This window comes from Diadema antillarum, unplaced genomic scaffold, assembly GCF_040938485.1.
Source record: "Diadema antillarum isolate AM-2024a unplaced genomic scaffold, OU_Dant_1.0 seq00000322_RagTag, whole genome shotgun sequence".
Lineage (NCBI taxonomy): Eukaryota > Metazoa > Echinodermata > Echinoidea > Diadematoida > Diadematidae > Diadema > Diadema antillarum.
Genome location: NW_027271341.1, coordinates 327,706 through 351,805, shown reverse-complemented (window position 1 = coordinate 351,805; position 24,100 = coordinate 327,706). Strand labels below are relative to the sequence as shown.

The window sequence follows — 24,100 nt, the reverse complement described above, 5'->3', positions numbered from 1 at the left end:
TAGAATTTAGGTCCGGTAAAAACAATTGCTTTTTGAGCAAGGAGTGTGCAAGTATGTGGAAAGTGAAATGAATCTCTTTTTCTTGTGGGGTAAGCATTGACAGCATAGTTTTTCTGAAACATATGAGTAAATACGTCAGGCAAGCCGTTGGCTGATAACTGAAACATAAATGTTCCTAAGTTGTATAAAAACAAATCAGCAACCTTAAGGAGTCTGTTTTCAAAGAAGAAATAATTCGTGTGACAATAATAATCGGCTAGATTAACTGAACGAATAGCCCGTTTTTGTAGTTTGAAAATTTTATCAATGTATAATTTGGCACAGTTTCCCCAGGCAAGTATTCCGTAACAGAGATAGGGTAAAATAAGCATTGAATATAAATTTTTCAAAATATACTTGGGGAAAAAATGTTTTAGCTTATTTAAAATCCCAGTATTTCTCGAAAGCATCTTAGATAGATAATCTATATGATATTTCCATATTAATTCATGGTTAATATAAAGACCTAAAAATTTAAACGATTCAACTTGAATCAAACAATCATTGTTCAATTTTATATCGCCAGGCAAATGGATAGCAGAATTACTAAATAACATATAAACGGATTTGTTTACATTAAGAGACAACTTGTTTGCTTGAATCCACATTTGAACCAACTTTAATTCTCTGTTCAATACATCTAAAAGGGTTGTTTGGTTTCGATGTGATAAGAAGATATTAGAATCATCGGCAAAAAGAAGAAAAGATAAAACATTAGATGAATTTTTGAAGTCATTTATATAAAGAATAAACAAAAGTGGGCCTAAAAGGGATCCTTGAGGGACTCCACAAGATAGTGTCTTTAAACTAGAGCTGAAGCTGTTGATATTTACAAACTGTTTCCTGTTAGTTAGGTAGCTCCTGAACCAGTCCAAGGCCTTTCCATGTATCCCATAGTGCGAGAGTTTGTATTTAATAACAAAATACCGTGATCGATAGTGTCAAAGGCCTTGGACAGGTCCAGGAATATACCAACAGTATGTGATGAGTCGTCAATAGCGTGGGCTACTTTATCGATAAAAGCAAGCACAGCTTGAGTAGTACAGTGTTTGTTCCTAAATCCAAATTGAGACTCACAAAAAATATTGCATTCGTTTAAGAACTTGATTACACGAGAATATATATATCAACTGTTCGAGAATCTTAGACATCGCCCTCAAAAGAGAAATTCGACGATAATTACTTACATCTTGCTTATTACCTTTTTTATAAATCGGTTCTTCAGTTCTTGAATCCACATTTTGTGTCAAATTCAGTGTATTGTGGTCCATACAGTATCAATATCAGACTATCCTCATTCATTCAGCAAGCATTTGAGTTGAGCAAACAATAGCAAACAATAGCAACCATGTAGAGTCTTAGTCAAATAAAAATGGCTTTAAATCAATATTTGTGTGCAAATACTGCTGAAGTGTATATAGGAGAATGTAAATTTTGATTAAAATGCCAAAATTATATTGCATGCCCTTTGGGGTTGCATATTTGGTTATGCTCCTTAAAACCTTAGCCTTTGGCATTTGATATTTCCAACAGGGGTAGAGCTGTACATGCACAATGTACTTCACTGATACATGAAGTTTTACAGTTATCACAATCACCTATCCCTCTGCTCAACATCGATGTCACACAGAGCTGCCGATTTGCCTTGCTCTCTATAATTAACTGTTCATAACTTTTTTGTGTGTGTCAAAATTTTCCCTCCAAACTTTCATTGATCTACATTACTGATTTTTCTTTTTGAGCAACATAAGATCAGGATGGAAGACCCCTTTAATCTCATAGACATCAAACCATTCAGATCATATGATCACTCAGAGCAAAGCAAAACTGACATCTATAGACAAAATCTCTGGATCATGGCTGGTCAAACATAACAGAAATGTGTATCATAGAAACGTAAATCATGTTTGCTTTGACACTTCACAAATTAATGTATCACTCAGTGAGAGTGGGCCGAATGCATAAACGCTAGCAATTGCTTGTGCTATCCTTTTACTCGAATCCGTATGCATAAAAACAAGCAATTGCTTGCAAGCAGAAGCTTTTGCTAGCAAGCACAAGCTATTGCTTGCTGCCCGCAAGCAATTGCTTAGAGACCAAGCATTTGCTTAAAAACATATGCATAAAACATACCATTTGCTAGTTCTTGATAGCAATTGCTTACGATTTTCCAAGCTCTGTAAAATGAGCTTGAGCTTTTGCTTATCTGGAACGTTCCCTTTGAAGTATCATTTTCATATTTATGAAAGAAAGACCACACTTGTGAAGGAGTGGTTTAAATCTACAAGATAAGTAGTGTAAGAAACTTTTCATTTCAACAACGGGAATGTCCAGTGATTAGCACGCAAAATGTGATGAAAAACAGGTAGGATGTCTGACTTCGGTGGAGAGCGAGGAGACCTCTCTCCACGTGCGATCTGGCAGATCCGGGCTGCTGTAAGCTGCAGTGATGGGAATCAGCCAGTAATACGTGTGTGTATAATGTGTCTGTGTGTGCATTTCATAGCTCTTCTGCTATGTCAGGAAATGTTTCCACACACACATGCCCTTTCAAATACATGCTGCCACACTCGCCTTTGTTCTAGTGTTCGCACAGGCGTGACATCCCTTTTGTTGAAAACGCAAGCAATTGCTTGTGCGGGACAAGCAAAAGGTATGAGCGCAAGCAAAAGGTTATGCATATGGATTTAAGCAATTGCTTGAGCTAGACCTTTTGCTAGAAGATCTTGTGCTTTTGCTTGAAGCAATGCTTCCAAGCAATTGCTTGTTTTATGCATTCTGCCCATTGTGTTCCTTAATTTCTGATATGGAATGAACAAAATTCAAAACAAATCACAACAAGCAAAGCCATGGTTTAGTATTTAAGATATTATATTATAAACTTGACTCCACCGTCCAGGGTCATGTGTCTGGTAGAAATACCATAGACAAAATCGATATTTTGGTGACATATTGGTCCAACTCTATAAAACAGGCAGACTATTTATGCCAGAGGACAAAAAATCTTGCTCGTAAGCTAATCTCAGGCTGTTAATGTATATTGCAATTATTTAGATTTATTTTCATGCCATAGGACTCTATGGTGAATGAAGACTGCTGTGCCTTTCAAAGCTAATTGAAACATGTACATGAAGCTAGTACAATGTATGTGAATACTGCTATTTGCCAAATGCATTTCCTGATTATTATGACTTTCATGGAACACAGAAAGAATACTATGTTTATTCCCACATGGGTACTGTGGTTTCAACCACACCCCATCATCTGCAGCTGTTATAGTGGAAAAACAAATTTGGAAATGTTTATGACATTAAACATCTGTTTGAGGGCTCATATGTCAGACTAATGAGTGCCTTGTTCAAGCCTACGTGTAGAAACGTGTGCAATGTCACCAAAATTAAAACTAAACATCAGGTTAAACATTACTGCAATTTGCCTTCAGGAAGATAAAAGTCTTCCCCCCCCCCCCCCCCCCCCCCCCCCCAGCAGTAGCTTTAGTTGGAATATTCCAAAAGGGATATAATGTCGTGGGAGAGATAGAAGCAAATGGGAAATAGTTTGCTTTAGGGAAAGGGAATATCAAGTTCATTCCTGAAGGTGAACATCAGTGGATTTCATTTTTGCATCATATGTATACTGCATCTTCTAATTCTGGGCAGATAAGTTATGGTGTGAAAAGCCATTGAAATGAAAATGTACACGTAGGTTGATTCAATTAATGAATGGGCATAAAACATGCCCAGAATATTAGAATGTCAAATGAACTAAAAATGAATTCATTTTTTTTTTTTTTTTTTTTTTTGGGGGGGGGGGTGGTAGGGAAGCAGAGATATGATAAGAAAGAAGAAATTCAAAGTATCCTGGATCAGTCAAAGTGAATACTGGTAGTGGTGTTTGATAAGATATTTTCATTTGAGATTAGAGTCACAAACGAAATTTCACCATTTTTGTCTATGGGAGCACCAAAGTATGGCTCTTCCCAGTTTTTGTCTCGCCCACCGGAGGTGAAGGCGAGACTAAAGGATCCAAATGGCGTCCGTCCGTCGTCCATCCGTCGTCCGTCCGTCGTCCGTCACAAATGTTAAAGTTTACCTGCAAGACTCTCTTATGATGCATAACTTGGCAACTGTTACAGCAATGGTAGCCACACTTGGGTGATAGAAGCACTAGGGGTATCTTCATGTAATGGTGTTGTCAGAGGTCATGTGATGATGTCAAAGGTCATTTGAGGTCATATATTAAAGAGTGTGTGCAAGACTCTTTTCTACGTTAAAGTTTACCTGCAAGACTCTCTTTTGACAAATAACTTCACATAAGTTGCTTGGATTACAACCTAACTTGGGTCATAGATGCACTGGGGGTACCTTCATGTCATGGTGCCGTTGGAGGTCACAGGATAAGGTCAAAGGTCATTTGAGGTCATACGTTAAAGTTTACTTGCAAGACTCTCTTATAACACGTAACTCAGCACATGTTGCTACAATGGCAATCAAACATGGGTGATGGTAGATGTCTCTTGGGAAGTTAAAGGTAGCCACAAGGTGAAAGGTTACAGACGGGGGTCAACGAACTTTTAGGGCCCAATGTTAAGTTTTTAGGGCGCATTTCGTTTATGGCTCATAACTTTTGATCCCTTTGTCCGTTTGTGATCAAACTTGGATAGAAGATGTCCCTAGGAGAGGTGAAGGTCGTCACAAGGTCAAAGGTCACAGACAGGGGTCAACAAACTTTTAGGGCCCAATGTTATGATTTTAGGGCGCGTTTTGATTGTGGCTCATAACTTTTGATCCCTATGTCCGTTTGTGACCAAACTTGGACGGTAGATGTCCCTTTGGGAGTTAAAGGTCATCAAAAGGTCAAAGGTCACAGAAAGGGGTCAACAAATTTTTAGGGCCCAATGTTAAAGTGAAAACGAAGTTTCGGTAAGTGCTTGAGAACCCGTCTAGCACCATTTCATTTTTGCTTGCAATATATCGAAAGAGTCCACTAAGAAACTTACCTGGCTGACGCGGTTTGCCGGAATAATGAGTCGGTTTGGAGTATTTTGAGAAAAATAATAATAGTAGGAAAACCGACTTTTATTCCAGAAGGCTCCAGACTAACTCGGTCTCGGGAAAAATTCAACCCTACTTCAGACAATTCACACGCAGTAAGTGATGCCACATTCTACTGGCCTCTGCATAATATACAATGTAATACCAAATGAGGCCTAACTGAATGAACAGGAAAGTGCGTGCTAGATCCTGTACAAAACAAAACAAAATGACAGCGCGCGGTCCTCAGTTGCTGGGACGCGCGGTCTTTGGAGTTTTTGTTGTTGTTTATCAAGCGCCTTTGATTGTTTTAGAGGTGCTTGATAGGCGCACACTAATTTTGCATGCGCGCAAAAGAGGTTTTTGATGCGCGCTTTGTAACAACTCGGACCATTACTGCGAATAGCCAGAACACGAAGCGCTAGTTTATACAGGCCGCTCCCATAGGAACACTGTACAATCAGAGGGACAACCATTACAACTTATCCCGTCGTCTAAGCGAAGCCGAGTTATCCCCGAGTCCGAGTTTAGCCTGACCCCGTTCGGGTAAGTTCTGAGACTGAACCTTTTTGGTTAATATTTCGCATTTTCGTCGTTACCCATCGAATATCTTGTAATAACATCGTTATCCTGCACATTTCCTAAGCATACGTTCACATTTAGGAGCGAAATTTGACAACTTTTGCAGGCGTACCAAAACTTTGTTTGGGCTTTAAGTTTTTATGGCGCGTTTCGATTATGGCTCATTACTTTTGATCCTTTTGTCCGTTTGTGACCAAACTTGGATGGTAAATGTCCCTTAGGGTGTTGAAGGTCACCACAAGGTCAAAGGTCATAAGCAGGTCCATTAACTTCTAGGAGTTATAAAAAATATTAATTCCTTGTACGCGAATGGGCGAGACACAATTTGGCGATTGCCTTGTTTCTTTCTAACCCTCTAGCAATCTGAAGATTCTGTACACAATGGCCTATAGTTCCCTGGAAGGTGCAGCAATATTGCTGTCATTTAGACAATTTCCTAAATGATATAAAATAGCTCACTGCATATTAATTTTTGTCCATTATAAGTTATGTTTATTTGAAAGCCTATCAAGACTTCACCAAGAGAATGGTGTATCACAGATATAATTCTAACATACTTTTGTTGACCTTTGACATCTTTCAAACCACATGATTATATATTTACATGAAACCTTCCACAAAAACAACAATAAAACAAAATTGTTTTAAAAACAGTTGGTGGTTTTGGGAGTAATGAGACGAGCACTTTCAGGCATTTCAGTTACTAATGGGTTAAAAAAGCAGGGAAGAAGCTCCAAAAAGATTGCTTATTGTAAAACAGGATATTTCAGAGGCATGAAATTTTCGCGAATTGGAGCTGACGGCCTTTTTCACAGCATGAAATTTGAAGTGAGTAAATATAATATAAAGAGTAAATAAATATGAAGTGCCTCTGGCATTCAACGCATATGGTGTAGACAAGAGCCTTCGGGTGTGTATTAATTTCTTGAATCTTGGCTCTCGCAAAATTCGCGAAATTAAAATGTACGCAAACATTCCTCGTTTTACAGTATTGTCTTCAGCAGTTAGGAAGCTTAAACTAAAAATGATCAATTTCAATGGGAATAATAGGGGACAATATTGGCTGCTGAATATTTTTGTAGATATAGATTTGTATGTAGATAGTCAATTGATATAACATGTACCTTTTTTTTTCTTCTAGTGAATCAATACATAGTTCAGTGGTAAATGTATGCCAGCATTGCTTCAGTTCACTCTGGTGAGTCAAATGTCTTATTTTAAAGAGTAAATTCTTCACCTGAATTGCCCTTTGAGATTCTTTTTATTTCTACATAAGATATAGAATGTGTTCTAGAACATGTGATGGAAGGAACCCCTAGAGCAGATCAGAAAGAAATACAAGCCACAAGGCTGCTGAAGTTTAAGCATATGTGGAAAATCATGGTTGCAGCATTTTTAGTAGTATATGGTAACATCATGCTTATTATTGATGGAGTATCATCTTCCTTTCTCTACTGACAGGTTTATTCCTTGATTGCTTTTTGATGTGATGTCATACTTGTATCACAGAATGTTTGGCTGTGCTTCTGTGCTTAGTCATATACTTATGAATGCATGCATTTGTCAAGATCTATGATTGAATTGCCCTTCTGTAGATAGTGCATTTCTGCAGATACATGTATATGGAGTTTTGTTGAAAAGGGGATATGATGTATGAAAGATCAGGTATATCCAATAGAAGGTAGTTTCTTGTTTATTTAGTCTTGTCTGTATATCTTTGTAATCACTTTCCTCTGATTTGTGGCTATGAAATATCTCTCCTGATAATTTCTGTCTGTAATTGCCCAGCAGTGTTTTTTCCAACTCTTTGGTGTAGCAGGGAAGGTCCCCTTAATTCTGTTCAAGGGAGGGAAAACCGCTGATATTACTAAATTCTAATGTTGGATAAATGATTTTAATGTGGCGTTAGATGAGAACTTTAACAGTCACTTTATTGTTCATATATGACTGTGACATCTTTTGTATAAAGGCTCATGTTTAGCTGTAGTGATTTTTAGCATGACATTATTTCTTAATGACTACGTTGAGGGAAATGGCTAGGCTAAAGGAATAAAAGCAGACAAGAGAACCGTGAGGGGAACTAGTTTTTTTTTTTAAATCTATTTATCTATTTTCCACAATGAAGGCTCCATCCCTCCATTGCATCCCCTACCACTTTTCATATTTTTAGGACAGCTAAGCAACTGATAAATTTTTCCGCTCTTTGATACCTTGTATGATGATTTCAGAATAAATTCTTAGATCTCAGAATATTCAGAAATTAGTAATATCTGCATCATATCACACAGAGAATGGTACGCCTAAAAATATCAAAGAAGTATGATGGAAATGGTGTACCAATTCTTCTTTGTTCATGTTCATGCTGACAAATTGGTTGTGTGTGCATGTGAGAATGCATGCCATGACGTGCCTCTGGATGAAATGGAGATTCCGGTGATGGCAGAGGCTTGTGGGGCCCTCATGGGACCTCACGAGAGCGATGTGATATCCGTTCACCTAGTCAAAGTGCATTGCCTGCATATTGCATCAGAGCTGATCAAGCGTGGAGACACGAATCTTCCCCCTCATGTTAGCCATAGTTATACATCATGCTATCACATCAGCACTATTTTGATGTTAGCATGGGTCAGACAATTATTGTTTCATGGGCCATGAAAACTGGGGAGACACACTAGATTCTTGTTGCCCCATTGCTTCTTACACATGAGTCTTGACTCGAAGTATTTCATGCATTTTATTAAAATTACAAGGTGGCAAAATTTCAGAAGAGCTGTTGCAAGTTTGAATGTGAAATGTTTGTACACGTAAACCTTGCAAATGCTGTTGTGTCTCAGAGAGAATCATTGTAGACCTCACATCAGCTTGTCCACCGCAGTATTTTTCTTATTTGGTGATCTCAACTTAGAACTGTCAACAGAGACTTTTCTCAGGATGTTTGTAACAAAACTAATGGCAATGAATGTACTGCTTTCAATTATGCATTGGATTCATGACCTCTTGTCACATAGTCCCATATAGTACAGGGAGTGGTTAAGTCGAGTATTATGGTAATTAGTGTCTGTGGCACCATAGGGGTGAACTGCCTCCCAGTTTGTGTTCTCTGTTCACTCTTCAATGTATCAGGAAGTATGAAACATGCTGTAGGCCAAACTATGTGTACAGTATGTGATCCGTGTGCTGTACGTGATCAGTACTGTGATCAGTTGTTCATGAATTCATTATGACACCCATGAATACATGATGTCTAGTGTGAGTGTATGTGATAGTTTGATGCTCAACAGTCAACAATACCTCAGATGGAATGCCTTCAGGACCATGGAAGAAATAATCACTTGTTTGTTTGTCTTTTTGTGAAATCCAAACCACATCAAGTGCTGATACTCATTGGCAATAAGATCAGACAGAAACATAATTTGGAAAACAGCGGTCAGTAACCTACTTGGGCTGGGGGGAAAAACAGCATTGCAGCTCTGCATATAAAGGGTTATTGTAGATGATACCTTTTGCAAATGCTAAAAGGAAAAAGAAAAGGAAAAAAATGTGTTAAAACTGTGGATTATATGTAATGTATAAAATCATTACATTAGAGTGCTGTCCAGCTGCCTTAAAAGGCACTTTATAGTCAAATACATATGTAGATTCAGTGAATACAGAAAGTAGTAGCACAGTACAGTAAAATTGAAAAAAAAATCAACAATCTGTTCAAAAGTTATGAATGTAGAAAGTTGTGGTTAAATTCTTGTCATCATAACTGGATAAAAAGACTACTACAATTTTGTGTGTTTGTGTGTGAAAAGTACACACTCCTTCAATAATTTACTGGTAATATATAAAAGGTAATATCATTCCCCCTTCCTGAAAGTGGTAAGTGAAGTACTCTTTCATTATGCTAGAAATTCTCTTTAATCTTCTTTATACTGTTGTTCTTTTGTATTGTGACGAACTGTTGTATTCTTCTTATCCAGCATGAAGCACATGGATTTAACCAAAATTAAAAAAGTGGTGATATATATAATAACTGTTTTCATTAAACTTCACTGATATGTACTAGTTAGTATTCCTGCATTTACTGAATCTACAAACATTTGTGTGTGTGTGTGTGTGTGTGTGTGTGTGTGTGTTGGTAATTCCCTTTAAAAAAAACTGTATCTGCCACAAAGGACTTCAAAATCTATGCAATAGAACTATCAGATGAATCATGAATCAAGAATGAATCATGGTTACTCTCAGATGGCAAAATTGACTTGTTTTAATGATTTTAATGAAGAGCTAACCTGATAATGTACCTGGTATATTTAAGCCTATTGTACATTTTATGCTGTATGTGAGTTCAATATCTGATTTAACCATACTTGCTAATTTCAAAAAAGGTTCAGGTAACTAGGATTCAGATAAGCATGATAATTCATGCTTTTCATGTCTCACAATATAATCTACCTACAAAATCCTTGAAAAAGAAGGAACAAAGGTATATCATCAAATGTTGTTATGGCAACATCGATATTATATGATCCCGATGGGATTTGAAAGGCATTGTACAACAATTAGCTGATTTATCCACATGATTTGTCAGAGTCATTGCTAATCAAGTTTTGGTTTTTGCCCACTGCACCCAAATATAAAGTGTCTGGATGGATGAATGTTCTTTGTTAAAGCAAGAAAATACTATCCACAAAAGTATAGAGAGTAAGGATGATATCAACAAAGTGCCCACAACTTATTGCATTGCCACAAATTGCATATTAAAAAAAGTAATAATGATGATAAAAAAATAAAATGAATGATTTTGTTAATTTCAGGTTTTTGTATTATCTTCCCCTGAAAGAAAGAACAGGAAATCTTGAAGTCTTGAATAGCTCCATACATCTCTACTCTCTATTGTCCCAAGAAAGACTAGGCCATATAACTTAATAAATCCACTTATTCTGGTCCATTTGACCAGAATACAATGTCTGTTCATCAGTCAGGGCATGGCTGGCAACTGGTCATTTAGAATGCATTCAATGTCAGTTAAGCAGTGGTTCTGATGTCAGTCACTGGGCATTACATATTATGTGTGTGCATGTGTATGTCTTGGCTCAATATATATAGAAGTCACTTTGGAACAAAATCAGCTTCCTTAAATTTCTAGTGTTGTAAATTTCTTCATAGTATTGAAAGTGTAATGATAATGTTTTCTTAGTGCAGTTAACAGTTCTTGTGGGCAAGAAAATGAAACTGAGTAGCTCACACAGTCAATGAAGTTGAGTCTCATAGAACTTTCAAATGTCTCATAGAACTTTGAAATGTTGCTTTAGAAAAGTGTAGTAATTCTTTCATTTCATCCAGCCAGTTATCTATTACATGGTGAATGGGGAAATACATATTACAGTCTGTATAGGGATTTTAATCCATTATTTAGAATGAAATAATTCACACATCCTTTCAATCACATAACAACCATCTACAAATCAAACACTTATAGTTGCTGTGATCCTTATATGATCCAGCCATGAATGCTGTACAGTATTCCAACCTGTGTTGTCTGACATGTTATCTCCCTGAATGTCATCACTAGGACCATTTTGTTTGTCCTTCCCATTAAGTGTATGTACAGAGATCGTTACAAGGCTGTAAGTGATAGCAGGACTGGCCATTGAATTTTTTGTTGTCAAATAGTGTACAGCATATATTCACTCTGTAGGCCTATTCTCTAGGACCTTGCTTCTCACCCTTTTTTGAGCTGAGACCCAATTTATTTCCAACAACTTTTTTCTTTTTTCTTTTTTTAGGTCCAGTTAGATTAATTTTTTTCTTTTAATTTCATTTTTGACCAAAATCGCTGCAAGAGCATCATGGCTCACAAGTTGAAAAGCATGGCTCTAGGAGACACTTCAAGAGACAAACAATGAAAATCATTTAACATAGCTTTTTCCAATTTTCAGAACACTATTCTGCAGAACTGAGACAATTGACCTCCATATCTGCATGTAAGAAGGATCTAAGTATGTTGGCTATCAACCATAAGCACTTTAATACACTGATGGAAAAATTGCAAAAAATAAAGTAGTAGTATCATCATTAATGATCAGTATAATTTTGTTTTGTTCTGTAAATTTTCTTTTTGCAATTCGATGGTGTGGAGTGGCATAAAATTATAGGTTGAAATCCTTGAGATTATATTATTTATATGGAAACGATTTTCATGTCACCTTCTGTACAGATAAAGTAATCTGGTCTTTATATGTCAGTACTTCATTAGAATTTTACACTGATTAAAAAGTTGCCTTGTAGATTGCTAAACTGGTCAGGCTGATTCAGTTTGCATCACTGGTAGACCAAGTTATTAGTGAGAGCTGTGTACATCAAGTACAGTAACCCAACAAATACTAAAATCTGGTTTAATGGCTATGTGACTATGAGAACTGTGTTAAAGAATCATCTGATTCCATTATTGAATCCACTTTGTCTATTCCTTGCTGTCATCTGAAAATAGAGTTCAACTTGTGAGTGATAGTTATTCAAGAAAAGCATGCAAATAGATTATATGGAAATCTTTTTCCCATTATACTATCTTTGAGCCTCGATTAGGAGAAAAAAAGGTCAAGTTGTTTACGGTTATTCCTTCAGCACCAGTAGTAGATAGATTCGTGATTCATTCTGATTAGTGGTAATGTCAGATAAACCTTCATTTGTGTAACAACTGAATCAGTTCATTATATTCATAAGTTTAGAGTTTATGTCCTCTTATTTTTTAACAAGCAAACAATGGAATGTAAACAACATCTGTGATGGTGTCAATGAATATGCTTTTCTGTTTCTTTGCATAAATTACAGAATTTATGATATTTTGAGTAGTAAGTCTTTGGCGGGATCAATGATGTCAAAGTCAATTGAAGGGCTGTGCTTTGAATTGTAAATCAGAGTGTAGACATCAATTGTGACACATATTTAATAATGCAGAAACATTTTCTCCAATAATTTATTACCCAAGTTTAAAAATATTCAAATAGATATAGTCATCAGGTTATTTGATGAGATAAGTCTAGATTATGTTATAAAAGCCTATAGTAAGGAAGTGTTAAATGTTTTTTTTATGATGAAGAAATGTTTTTACTTACAGGGAAATGAAACCCAAAAAGTACTTGTGGGTAGAGTGAATGCAGCAATATTAGTAGAACCTGCCAGTGAAGGTTTGAGGAAAATCAGATAATCCATATAAAAGTTATGAATATGAGTTTTGATGCCACCACCACTAGATGAGAAGACTACTACAGATCATGACCTCAAATATGGAAATGATAAGAAGAAAATACAAAGAAATTCCACAAAATAGCATTTTACAAGAAAAGTACACATCCCCTAAATTTGTTACTGACATATGTCAAGAGTAATAATATTCCCCTTGTTTTGTGGAAGAGATAAGTCTATAGTACTCTTTCATTATGCTAGAAAACTGAAAAAGGTTTCTTTTTTTTGAATTTTCTCTATATTTTCTTTCATGGTTCCATATATGCGATGTCATGATCTGTGGTAGTCTTCTCATCCAGTGGTGGCAGCACCAAAAACTTCAAAAATTCATAACTTTTGACGGGATTGTCCAATGTTCCTTCAACTTTCACTGATGGGTTCTACTAATATTGCTCAATCCACATGTGCATGAAAGACTATGTCATTCTCTCTGACCAGATGTCCTAACCTGTATGATTGCGGTCAATCCTTGTGCAGGTACTGTGCAGACCCCATCCTCCTCGTGGCCAACACTATGATAGGCATCACACTCAGCTTGATCCCCAAATGTGACACCCTCGTCATCCTCCTTGTCGACCTTGCCATCATGGGTTTCTTTATGGGCATCATTGACACAGTGGCCAATGTCTCGCTCCTAAAGATCTATGGCAAACTGGTCTCTCCATTTCTCCAGGTGAGTCTTCAGACTGCGTACACGATATAATTTTAAAACACAAATTTGCTATTTTGTGTCCTTCAAAATGGGGAAGAGCATTTCAAATATATAACTATGTCTTTGGATGGTCACAAAGCAATGCAAGTTCTTACATGTACTTTGACAATATTTCTATAATGCCATGACCCATCTTTAGCACAGGAAGATTGTTATTCTTATGACTCATACTAATTAGGAATTCAAACTGATGTTGCCTTGATGTAGAAGGACTAAATTTGATGTATTGATAAATGCATCGGGCATAATATTGGTTTGCTTTTTAAGTTGCGATATTATGTGCCCAGACATGTTCTCATACTTTTGTTTAAATTCTTTATACAATCACATACCAGTATACTTTGTGGAATTAAAATTTGGGGAAGTGGTTACAAAAGCTTCCTATATTGTATATTGCTGACACATACACACACACGCAAAAAAAAAAAAAAAAAAAAAATGGCTGTGAGAGCGATTTTCTCCATTTCAAACAAGATCTAGGCCACTATTCACCAGTCTAGAAGTATTAGATGTGTATGAGTGTCATAAATTTGCATTATCAACATTTGTATACAATTTATACAAAGGACATTTACCACATTTTTAATGCAGTATTAGGATACCGTGAATCATACCTACAGAACCACAGTTTAAGAACACTCCATGCTAAAACTCCCTGAATGTAAAACAATTCTTAGTATGCATTCTAGTTCCTGTAATTATAGGAACAAAATTTAGGAATTGTTTGCCGCAAAGTAGTTGAAAGGCAAAGACAAGGTGTCATATGTTGTCAAAGGTTGATGATAAAGTATAAGTCTATTATGAAGTAAGTTTACAATTTTTGTTCTACAGATATCTTATTTTTTCTAATGTAAAAAAAAAACTATTATTGGAGAACCATTCTCAACTCCCTCAACACGCACAACACCCATATCAGCTACTAGTGATTTGAATGATCAAGAGTGACCAGTTGGTGTGTGGTCCCTCTTTGCGGCAGGGTAGTGTTTCAGTATGCAGTGTGAGGCGCTAGATGGTGCACATGATACAATGTAAAAGGCTAGGTTATGACAGCACCAGCAGATTGCATTCATGCAGTGAATGCATGTCTGATATGCCATCTGATATAAACTGGAATACAAGCCCTCTATCACAGTCCTATTTGTGGCCTCCCCTAAAAACCTTGTTTGATCATTAATTTATGTATTTGCAGTGATCAGGAGTGGAAAGTCACTCTTTTACTCTTCGGGGGCAATGTGGCATAGTGGATAAGACTGTCTACTCCCCATTGGAGGACCTGACTTCGATTCTCCCCCAGTGCTCACATCCTTGGACAAGATGTTTTTATCCACTATGTCACTCTTGACCTAGGTGTATAAATTTGTACCTGGCAACACTGGGGTAGTAATAATGGCAGGGGCCTCTGCTAGTGCAGTGGCCAAGACTAAGGAGGCTACCCTGGATAAATAATACATCATTATTATTATCAGTAGTAGTAGTAGTAGTAGTAGTAGTAGTAGTAGTAGTAGTAGTAGTAGTAGTAGTAGTGGTATTATTATTATCATTATTATTATTATCATTATTATTATTATTATCATTATTATTATTATTATTGTTATTATTACTCTCTGACATCACATGAAATTGATCTCAAAAGCATCTACTGTAAAAGTGGGTATTTTCGCGCGACTAATTTTTCGCGCTTTGCCGGGTGAGAAGAGTTTCGCGTGTTTTTAATTCCGCGGAATCAAGACACCAAGTACATGAACATACGTAAGCAAAAATATTCGCGTGCTTTTATTTTCGTGCTGGCTTCTGGTTGCGCAAAATGCGCGAAAATTTCAACACTGCGAAAATTTCCACTTTTACAGTATTTTGAATTGATCTAGGTATGTCTATATGGCCTTAATATAGGGCCTACCAATAAGTATCTTGCAAACTTACTGGCTTGAGAGTCATCCTGTGGTATTTCCTATTGTTTTTCAGTGAAACAGAGTCGAATGTGCTTAGTCCCACTTACATAGAAGAGAAGCGGATGTTACTCACACATGTCATGGGAAGGGAGAGTACTCTCGCACATGATTGGGCATTTCATCAATGAATGAAACTGCTCCTGCCGCAAACCGGGATAATTGGTCTACATTACAACATGAAAAGAATGGTTCTGGCTAAAATCAAGCACATCAAAGTGATCAAAGATTTAGTTGGTTATCACCTAATGTATGTTAAGACAGAATATGTTATCAGGATAATAAAATGATCAGTGGAGCTGAAGATTATTCTACTCTCTCTCATTAAGAAATGTCAGCATTCTTCTGATAACATCAAGTACTGTGAGAGCTCCTTTAGTTTTTTTTTTTTTTTATTATTTCTGTGAACATTTGAACCACGTTCCCATTGAGTTTCAAAGAGTTTGATACATGTAGCCAATATAGAATGACTGAGATTTGTGGTATGTGATATATCTTGTATAAGTTAGTATGTTTGGGGAATAGCACCCACTTTGGCCCGAATTCACGAAGGTGGTACAAATGAAACCATGGTTTAAACCATGGACAAAAACCATGGAGCGCCAAGTGTCGCACGGAATATTTTGTTACGAAATTGGTCATTTCGTTGACACAATGACCGTTTCGTTAACGAAATTATCAATCATGTCGTGGACGATATGTTCATTTAGTTACAAAATGTTATATTTTCGTTACAGAATAATAATTTAATCGACGAAATGACTGATTTTGTAACGAAATATTCCATGCGACACTTGGCGCTCCATGGTTTTTGTCCATGGTTTAAACCATGGTTTCATTTGTACCACCTTCATGAATTCAGGCCTTTGTCTTTAATTCTGTATTACTCTCTGAATGTGGGCTACAAGCTGTTATCAATACTGACTCTGTGAGGAATTAGAAGTGTTACAAAGAGAAACAAATTCTGTAGCATTTGATATTTCAAAAATCATGAACCCTTTCTGTGATAATGAGTCAGATGTGCACAAAATATCACACATTTAAATACCAATGGACAGGAATTAATGTGGCATGCAGAGGGTTAATCTGCTTTTTACTATAATTGAGCATATTTCCTGTTTGAGATGTAAGTAGATGAAGTCTGACTGTAATCACCTACAGGCACTCCATTTCTGCTATGGTCTTGGGGCAGTCATCAGTCCACTCCTTGCAGAGCCGTTTCTTCTCAACACAGACTGCTCACAGATGGTGTCCAATGTCTCCTCCAACTCCAGTGAATCTATGCTACCCATTGTAGTGCGTAGTAGTAGCGATGTTTCCAGCCTAAAGGAAATTCTACCCACCATTAATTCCCTTGAAGACGCCCAGGAACAAACAAATGTCAAATATGCCTTCTGGATCATGGCTGCTTTCCAGGTGTGTATATATCTTCATTAGATACATTTTTAAGCATTGATCTTCGTTCTGTGTGTCCATCAGCATCTTTGCAGTGAATCAAGTCAACCAGATGAAAGTTAAAGTGTAATTCATGTCATGTTCAAGTAAGCTTTCATAAATTGAATCTGATTAGACAAGAAGAATGGTAGAGGTTTAATCAAACTTTGACCTTGAAGAAACTTATTAAATATGAAGGTTTCTCTTGTTTTACTGAATGACAACCATGATGTTAGTTCCAACCATTATAATGCAAATCACACAGCCTCACACTATAGGGATCATTGGGTCATATTTTTAGAATCACTTTAACAAAACTTAAGTCCAACCCAGCCTGGAAATTGTGGATAAAATGCATAAAAAGCAAAAAACCTGCAAAATGTCTTCTCAAATTGGTTTTTACAATACTGGAGAGAAATAAGCACAGACATTTGCAAAATGGCATGTTTCCTTTGTTTCAAATTTAGCTATGGTATTTTTTGAACAAAAATCTTTTATGTACCATATGTGAAAGACGTTAAGTTGGTCATAATTTTATGATTTTCTTTGCTGTGGCACATTTTGTTGAAGAAAATGGCTTATTTTTTAACAACAAAAGTGTGATGTGCAGACACAGCATAGAGGAAGAATTCAGTTTGTGTACTTATTTCAAATATATAGAATGTCATTTTCAGATTTGATTCCCTGAAAATACAATATGCTTTGCAGTGGGAGTATCAAAAATCCCACTGAAAATGTTAAAAGAGTATATGGAAATATCTAGTTTCCCATGAGTTAAAACTTGTTACTCTTGGTGTCCTTCCTATCTTTTTAACAACTAATGTTACACCATGGGATGGGATTAAGGCCTTACAGATAACGTAGAGGACTGCAACTTCATATTTGCATTTACCAAGCTTTTTCTGAATCTACACCTATCCATGAATACTGTGACAGCTTTGATGTTAGGTATGTAGATGTTAGTGAGTTAGTTGAGAATAGCTGGAAAAAAATCTTGTTCATGCAAAAGTTGTTCATACAGTAGTTGTTGTTTTTTTTGGAATTATATAAGGATGACTGTCCTGTTTGAAAAGGGGTAACAAAAATATGTAGTCTACTGTAAACATGTTTTAGACACACTCATCAAAATTAGCAATGTAGAAAGCAGACATGAATGACAAGCCAGATGGAAGTGTGTCGTAGTCATTGTGCACAGAATGACTTGTGTAATTCCTATTTGTGCAAGAAAAAGCTGCTTGTGCTTATCCATAAGTGTTATGCATATTCATTTCTACAATAATATCATTCAAATCATGAAATCTCTGCTAAAGATGCCTTTTCTGTTTATAGCTCACCTGAGCCGAAGGCTCAAGTGAGCTATTGCGATCGCTCTTCGTCCGGCGTGCGTCGTGCGTCGTGCGTCATGCGTAAACTTTTACATTTTCATCTTCTTCTTGAGAACCCCTTGACCGATTTTCACCAAACTGGGCAGGTAGCATTCCTAGGGGGATAGGATCTGAATTTCTTCAAGTGGGCACCATGCCCCACCTGGGGGCCCTCAGAGGGGCCCCAACCCCCCAAAATTAAGGAATCTTACAAAATCTTCTTCTCTAGAACCAGAAGTGATAGAGCTAAGTTAATACTATGAATTAGTACATTGATGACTGTAGTTTCAAGTTTGTTCATGGCGGAATCAGGGGTGCCCCCCTTGGGACCCAGGGGAGGGGGTGGGAAGGGGTCCTAATGGGGCCGAAATTGTACATTTTCATCTTTTTCCTTGAAAATGCCATTATGAATTTTCACCGAAGTTGGCAGGTAGCATCCCTAGGGGGAAAGAATCTCATCCCATCAAATGAGTACCATGTCCCACCTGGGGGCCCCAGGGGGCCTAAATTTGGACTGAAATTGTAATTTTTCATCTTTTTCTTGAAACCCTACACTTGGTAGGTAGCATCCCTAGGGGATAGAATCTCAATTTCCATCAATAAGCACGATGCCCCACCTGGGGGGGCCCCAGGATTTCCCCCCCCCCCCCCCCCCCTCCTGTAAGGAATCTTTACAGATTTTCTCTAGAACCGGAAGTGATTGAGCTAAGTTAATGCAATGAGTCAGTATATTGATGACTGTTGTTTCAAATTTGTTCATGGGAGAATCAGGGGTGCCTCCCCCCCTTGGGACCCAAGGAAGCGGGATGGGATGGGGGGGGGGGGGTTCCAAATGTGGGCCTAAATTTTCATCTTCTTGCTGAAAACAACATAATTGATTTTTACCCAACTTGTCAAGTAGCATTCCCTTAGGGATAAGATCTCAAAGTGTTTGAATGGGCACCATGCTTTCCTTGGGGGCCCCAGGGGTCCACACCTCCTAAATTAATGAATATTCAATAATAATCCAACATTCTATAAAGTACAGTGTACTTGGCAGGTATTTTTACCAGTGTGATGGAATATGTAAATGGACACCGTGCCCCCATTCTCAAAGCTACCCCCACCATAAGTTTCGAATGTTCTCAGGTAAGAGTCTGCAAGAATGCATGGAAGGTGAACTTGCGATACTCAGGTGAGCGCGTGACCCCCGGGTCTCTTGTCTTTGAATGCACCACATATCTTTCTATTAAGGTATCATTCTCTCCAGCTGTAAGTTTGTGATAATTATTCCACTTTACACTATCTAGAAAAGAAACAGTACTGTAAAAGTAGAAATTTTTGCAGTGTTGAAATTTTTGCACATTTCGCACTACCAGAAACTAGCGCGAAAATATTAAAAAGCACACAAATATTTTTGCTTGCCATATGTTCCAGTGGTTGATGTCTCGATTCCGTGGAATTAAATAACACGCAACACTCTTCTTGCCCCGGCCGAGCGCAAAAAAATTAGTCACACTAAAATATCCACATTTACAGTAGTCTACTTCATCACCTAGTATAACAATTTTATGACATTCCCGTACTTGCTACAAATCTTCATGAGTCAAACAAGTTGCTTCACTGCCGTGATGTATTCACTCTGGAAACATAGACATGGCTTTCCTGCAGTCCTTTTTAAGACATGTGACCAAAGCATTTAAAGGCATTCATAGATATGATAATGCACTATACAAGAATTGTGAATTATTATTAAAAAGCATTTATATTGCAGTTCAAGGTAGAGTAATATTCAGTTATCACATGGCTTTCATTAGTGTGAAGGCTTTGGATGAGCCCCAAATGAAAAAGAATTAATCAGACAGGGCTTGGTCTCTTGCACTCACAATGGAAGTATTTAAATTTACCATGAATTATCGCAAATTTCATGCAGTAATTTGTAATGTATTTATATTTATATTTATTATAGGGGTGCATTTTTCTTTATAAACTCAGTCAGTAAGTTGGATTTTTTTTTCCTTCCTGGTTCCAAACTATTACATTTATTCTCATTCCTCATTTTCTCATTTTCATGAGCAGTTCTGTTCTGTTTGATGTACGACTTATTGAGTTATGTTAATGTTATTTGTTGTGATTGTTACCTTGCATTTATGTGTTTACAGGGCCTCCTGGAAAACAGTACTTGATTACTGACGGGGCCACCCTGTATAAACAAAACGAAAAAATGATAATGGTAATAATTATAATACCAATGATAATAATAATAGTAATAATAATAATAATAATAATAATAATAATTATAATAATAATAATAATAATGTACATGCAAATACACCACAGAATACATCAGAAAATATCATAATATATAGTATGGTAATTAAAACTTTGCACAAAATGTGCTTGCATGCATTCAAATACCTCAGGTCATACAGCTGTTATTTCTGAAGTGACCTGACACACTTTCTGTCTTCTCCCGTACTAGTAGCAATTGCATGATGTGAAGATGTATCGTACATATATATCCATGTACTGTAGTACATGTACGTTGAGAGGTGTACTTGCTGTTCAGAAATATAACAGTATTTCGTGAATGAGAACAATACCAAGTGAATTACTGCAGTATCTATTACCATGGTACTTTGGTAATCAGAATGATGCCAACAAATTACTGTTAAACAAGGAATGCTCCATGCCTTTTAATTTCGCAATTTTTTTCAAGAGCCAGCATTAGTGAGATCACAATGCATACAAAAGTTCATGTCTACATTTTATTCATTGAATACCAGTGACAATTTCATGCTGCGAAAAAGGCCATCGGCTCCAGTTCATGAAAATTCAATGCCATGGAAATATCTTGCTTTACAGTACACTGGTCTTTTATACCACGATCATTTAAATGCGAATGCTTCTAGTGGTGAGGAATTGGTTTGTAATGAACCAATTTGTTTACAAATAACAGGAGAGGTTCAGACGCCACATCTCTGCGAGGAGTAATAATCACAATTTGATGGATTTGTCCAGGGCTGCATGCCACTTTTCTTGACATTTAAGCCTTAATGTGTAATTGCGCTCTATGGCTTGTTTGCATTTACCAAGCTATTGCTGAATCTACCTTGTTTTTTTGTGGCGGTGGGGGGGGGGGGGGGAGGATGAGTCATTATGAGACACTTCATTAGACAATGATTGTGATTCAAGCAATTAAACACCACAAATTATAAAATGTCCATCAATGGAACTGAGCCAAATTAATGAAGAGCAGTGTACAGTCCACTAAGTATTGATTTCATTAGTGCTAATCTATCCCTACTGCATGAATTAATGGAGTAATGGATTGTCAAACAAATAGTGAATGTATTTCAGTAATGCTGATGGCTGTCTCTTCCTAGTGATATTTTTGATAATCTAGATCACCATCGCTGGTTATTTGAAATATCTAAAATATGATGTCATTAAAAAGGAATGTTTTAAAAGTGTAACAGGTTTGTAGCAGCAACAAGGAATATCCAACAAAGATGTTTAGTGGTATGATTCCTCAGACTTCTATATGTCATTGGTGGTCATCCCCCTCCTCCCCCCCCCCCCCCCACAGAAAAAACAAAGGTATTTTAAGAGCGTCCCATATAATTTTTTTTTTCTTAAACACAACATCCGAACCATCGTAATTTCAATTTTCACATAAGAATGATATTTCGAGATAATTGCATTTGAAATTTACCCATTTTTTTTCAACCATGAATGCTACACTTTTATATCTGGCATTTCCAGTTATTTTTGTCATACATCAGACTTTAATTCTTACTTTAATGTGTGATGTTTTCATTGAATTGTATTGTTTGGAAATATGAGAGATATTGCAAGAGAGCTACATGTATGTTTTTTTTTTTTCAGTCTGCAAAGACCGTTGTCATTTGAGACATGTGTCTTCCCAGTAGTTTGGTTGACTTGATGCAGAGTACCTGTGCTCACCGAACCATTTAATATCACTAATAATAGGCCCGTGCACACACAACGAAAATCGAAACTACAATCGTGATCCAAATTTCGATTTTTTTTTTTCGACCGTTCAAACACAAGGAAAAATCGCACTTCGCAGCAAGGAGAGAATGATCAGTGGCCAAATTGCACATGCGCAAAACTTGCATGACCGAAGACTGACCCCGTGGTCCCAAAGTGTTGACGTTCACGCGCTACGAACGATGGGATTAAAAATACCAATTTCCGAATCTCGATCACGCTTACACACATGACGCGTGGCAAAATAATTGCGATTATTCTGAAAAATCGCACTAATGGTGCGAGTTGGATCGCGATTAGGATCACGAAAATTAGTGAAATTTTTCTGTCCACACAGGAAAAAATTTCGAAATTTTGATCGCGATAAGAAAAAACGATTTTAAAATCTCACTTTTTCCCTTGTGTGTGAACGGGCCTATTATGTGCAAAGTCAATGCGCCCAGTATACAATGGTTTGGTTTATCATGCGCACTGTATTTGCAGTCATCTGAACTGTCGTATGTGGGAGAGGCTGGCATATCGCTGTTTTTACACATGCGCGTCTATGGAGAAAAGTGAATTTTAGAACAAAGTGAAATGGCAAGATTCCATTAAGAGTGATGATTACACAAAAATTAATCCAAATTAGAAACTGAGAATTTCACAAAAACAGAATGTCCACTATCGAAATCAATGAGAATCTCAAAATTGAAAATTTGACCGAAAATTGGGATATACAATGGTTGTGATGACAGCCAAATGTACATGTATATATATATTTTTTTTTTGTCAGAATAGTTTGTATCATTTTTGTTATGAGTTTTTGTGTGTTTTTTTCCTGAGTTTTACATGTTCTCTGAAGGCAGCATGTATTTGTTTAGCCAACTTTGCCATTATGATTTACTTCATAGGCTGATTATGATTGTATGACATTTTATGATAGGTAAATGGATTGCAACCACCTTGGTGTGTTAGCAGCTTGAAAGATGCCCATGAACAAAGCATGAAAAATGACCAACTGGCACAAATTATTCATCATACTGTCCAATGGCTGTGCTGTGATATGCACAGTCTGTGTAAATAAAGATTCACATATTGAAAACTTTTGCCCTAATTCACGCAGAAAATCCGAGGTAGCAGACGCTGGCGAAAGTGAGTGCGTGTAGGGTGCGTGGCTAGTCAACACGTTACAATTGGGGTGGCAGCACCATGCGTGGAGGGACATCATGTCCACATAATTTCACGCGTAGTGTGTTGTGTGTGTAGGCGACAGAAATCGGGTTAAATCTACGGTTGAGATATAGTCTAGGACCTTATCATTCCTTGACAACATTATTACAGTTGATTATCTGTGTACAACACGTGTATACATGCGCCCGATTGCAGACAGCAGGTGGCAAGCGACCGTTGCAACTACTTACATTATTACCACCTCCGAAGGAAATGCACCAGTCCGACTAGAGCCATCATCGAAAAATGAGACGGAATGTGGAATATATTTGGTTGTCTCTGCTTACAAACTTAACAGTTATGTTGTTATAAGGCTGCTACGTATCTAGATAATGTCTCACATACAAAATTATCTGGAAATTAGATTGAAAATAATATATGGCGAGAAACGAAAGCTTGAAATCACAGGAATTCACACTGCTGACGACAGCAGACAGTGAAGGTCAATGGCTCAAATTTTTGTTGGTAGTCTCGTCACGTGATAGTTCTGTATAGATTGTACACGTTTCCTATGACAGCAATTGTGACTGGGTAGTCTAGCTTTACTGCAAAAGTGTG

The 24,100-nt window shown here is 37.0% G+C and overlaps 1 protein-coding gene across 1 annotated transcript in view; it reads left to right on the top strand.

The window, feature by feature from the left end:
- Positions 1-24,100, top strand: part of LOC139730615 (major facilitator superfamily domain-containing protein 4A-like) — an 87,714-nt gene that overhangs the window by 20,084 nt on the left and 43,530 nt on the right. The window contains exons 2-3 of the mRNA XM_071641472.1: positions 13,362-13,557; positions 16,704-16,958. Coding sequence (XP_071497573.1) covers positions 13,362-13,557; positions 16,704-16,958 — 451 coding nt within the window. The remainder of the gene's footprint in view (positions 1-13,361; positions 13,558-16,703; positions 16,959-24,100) is intronic.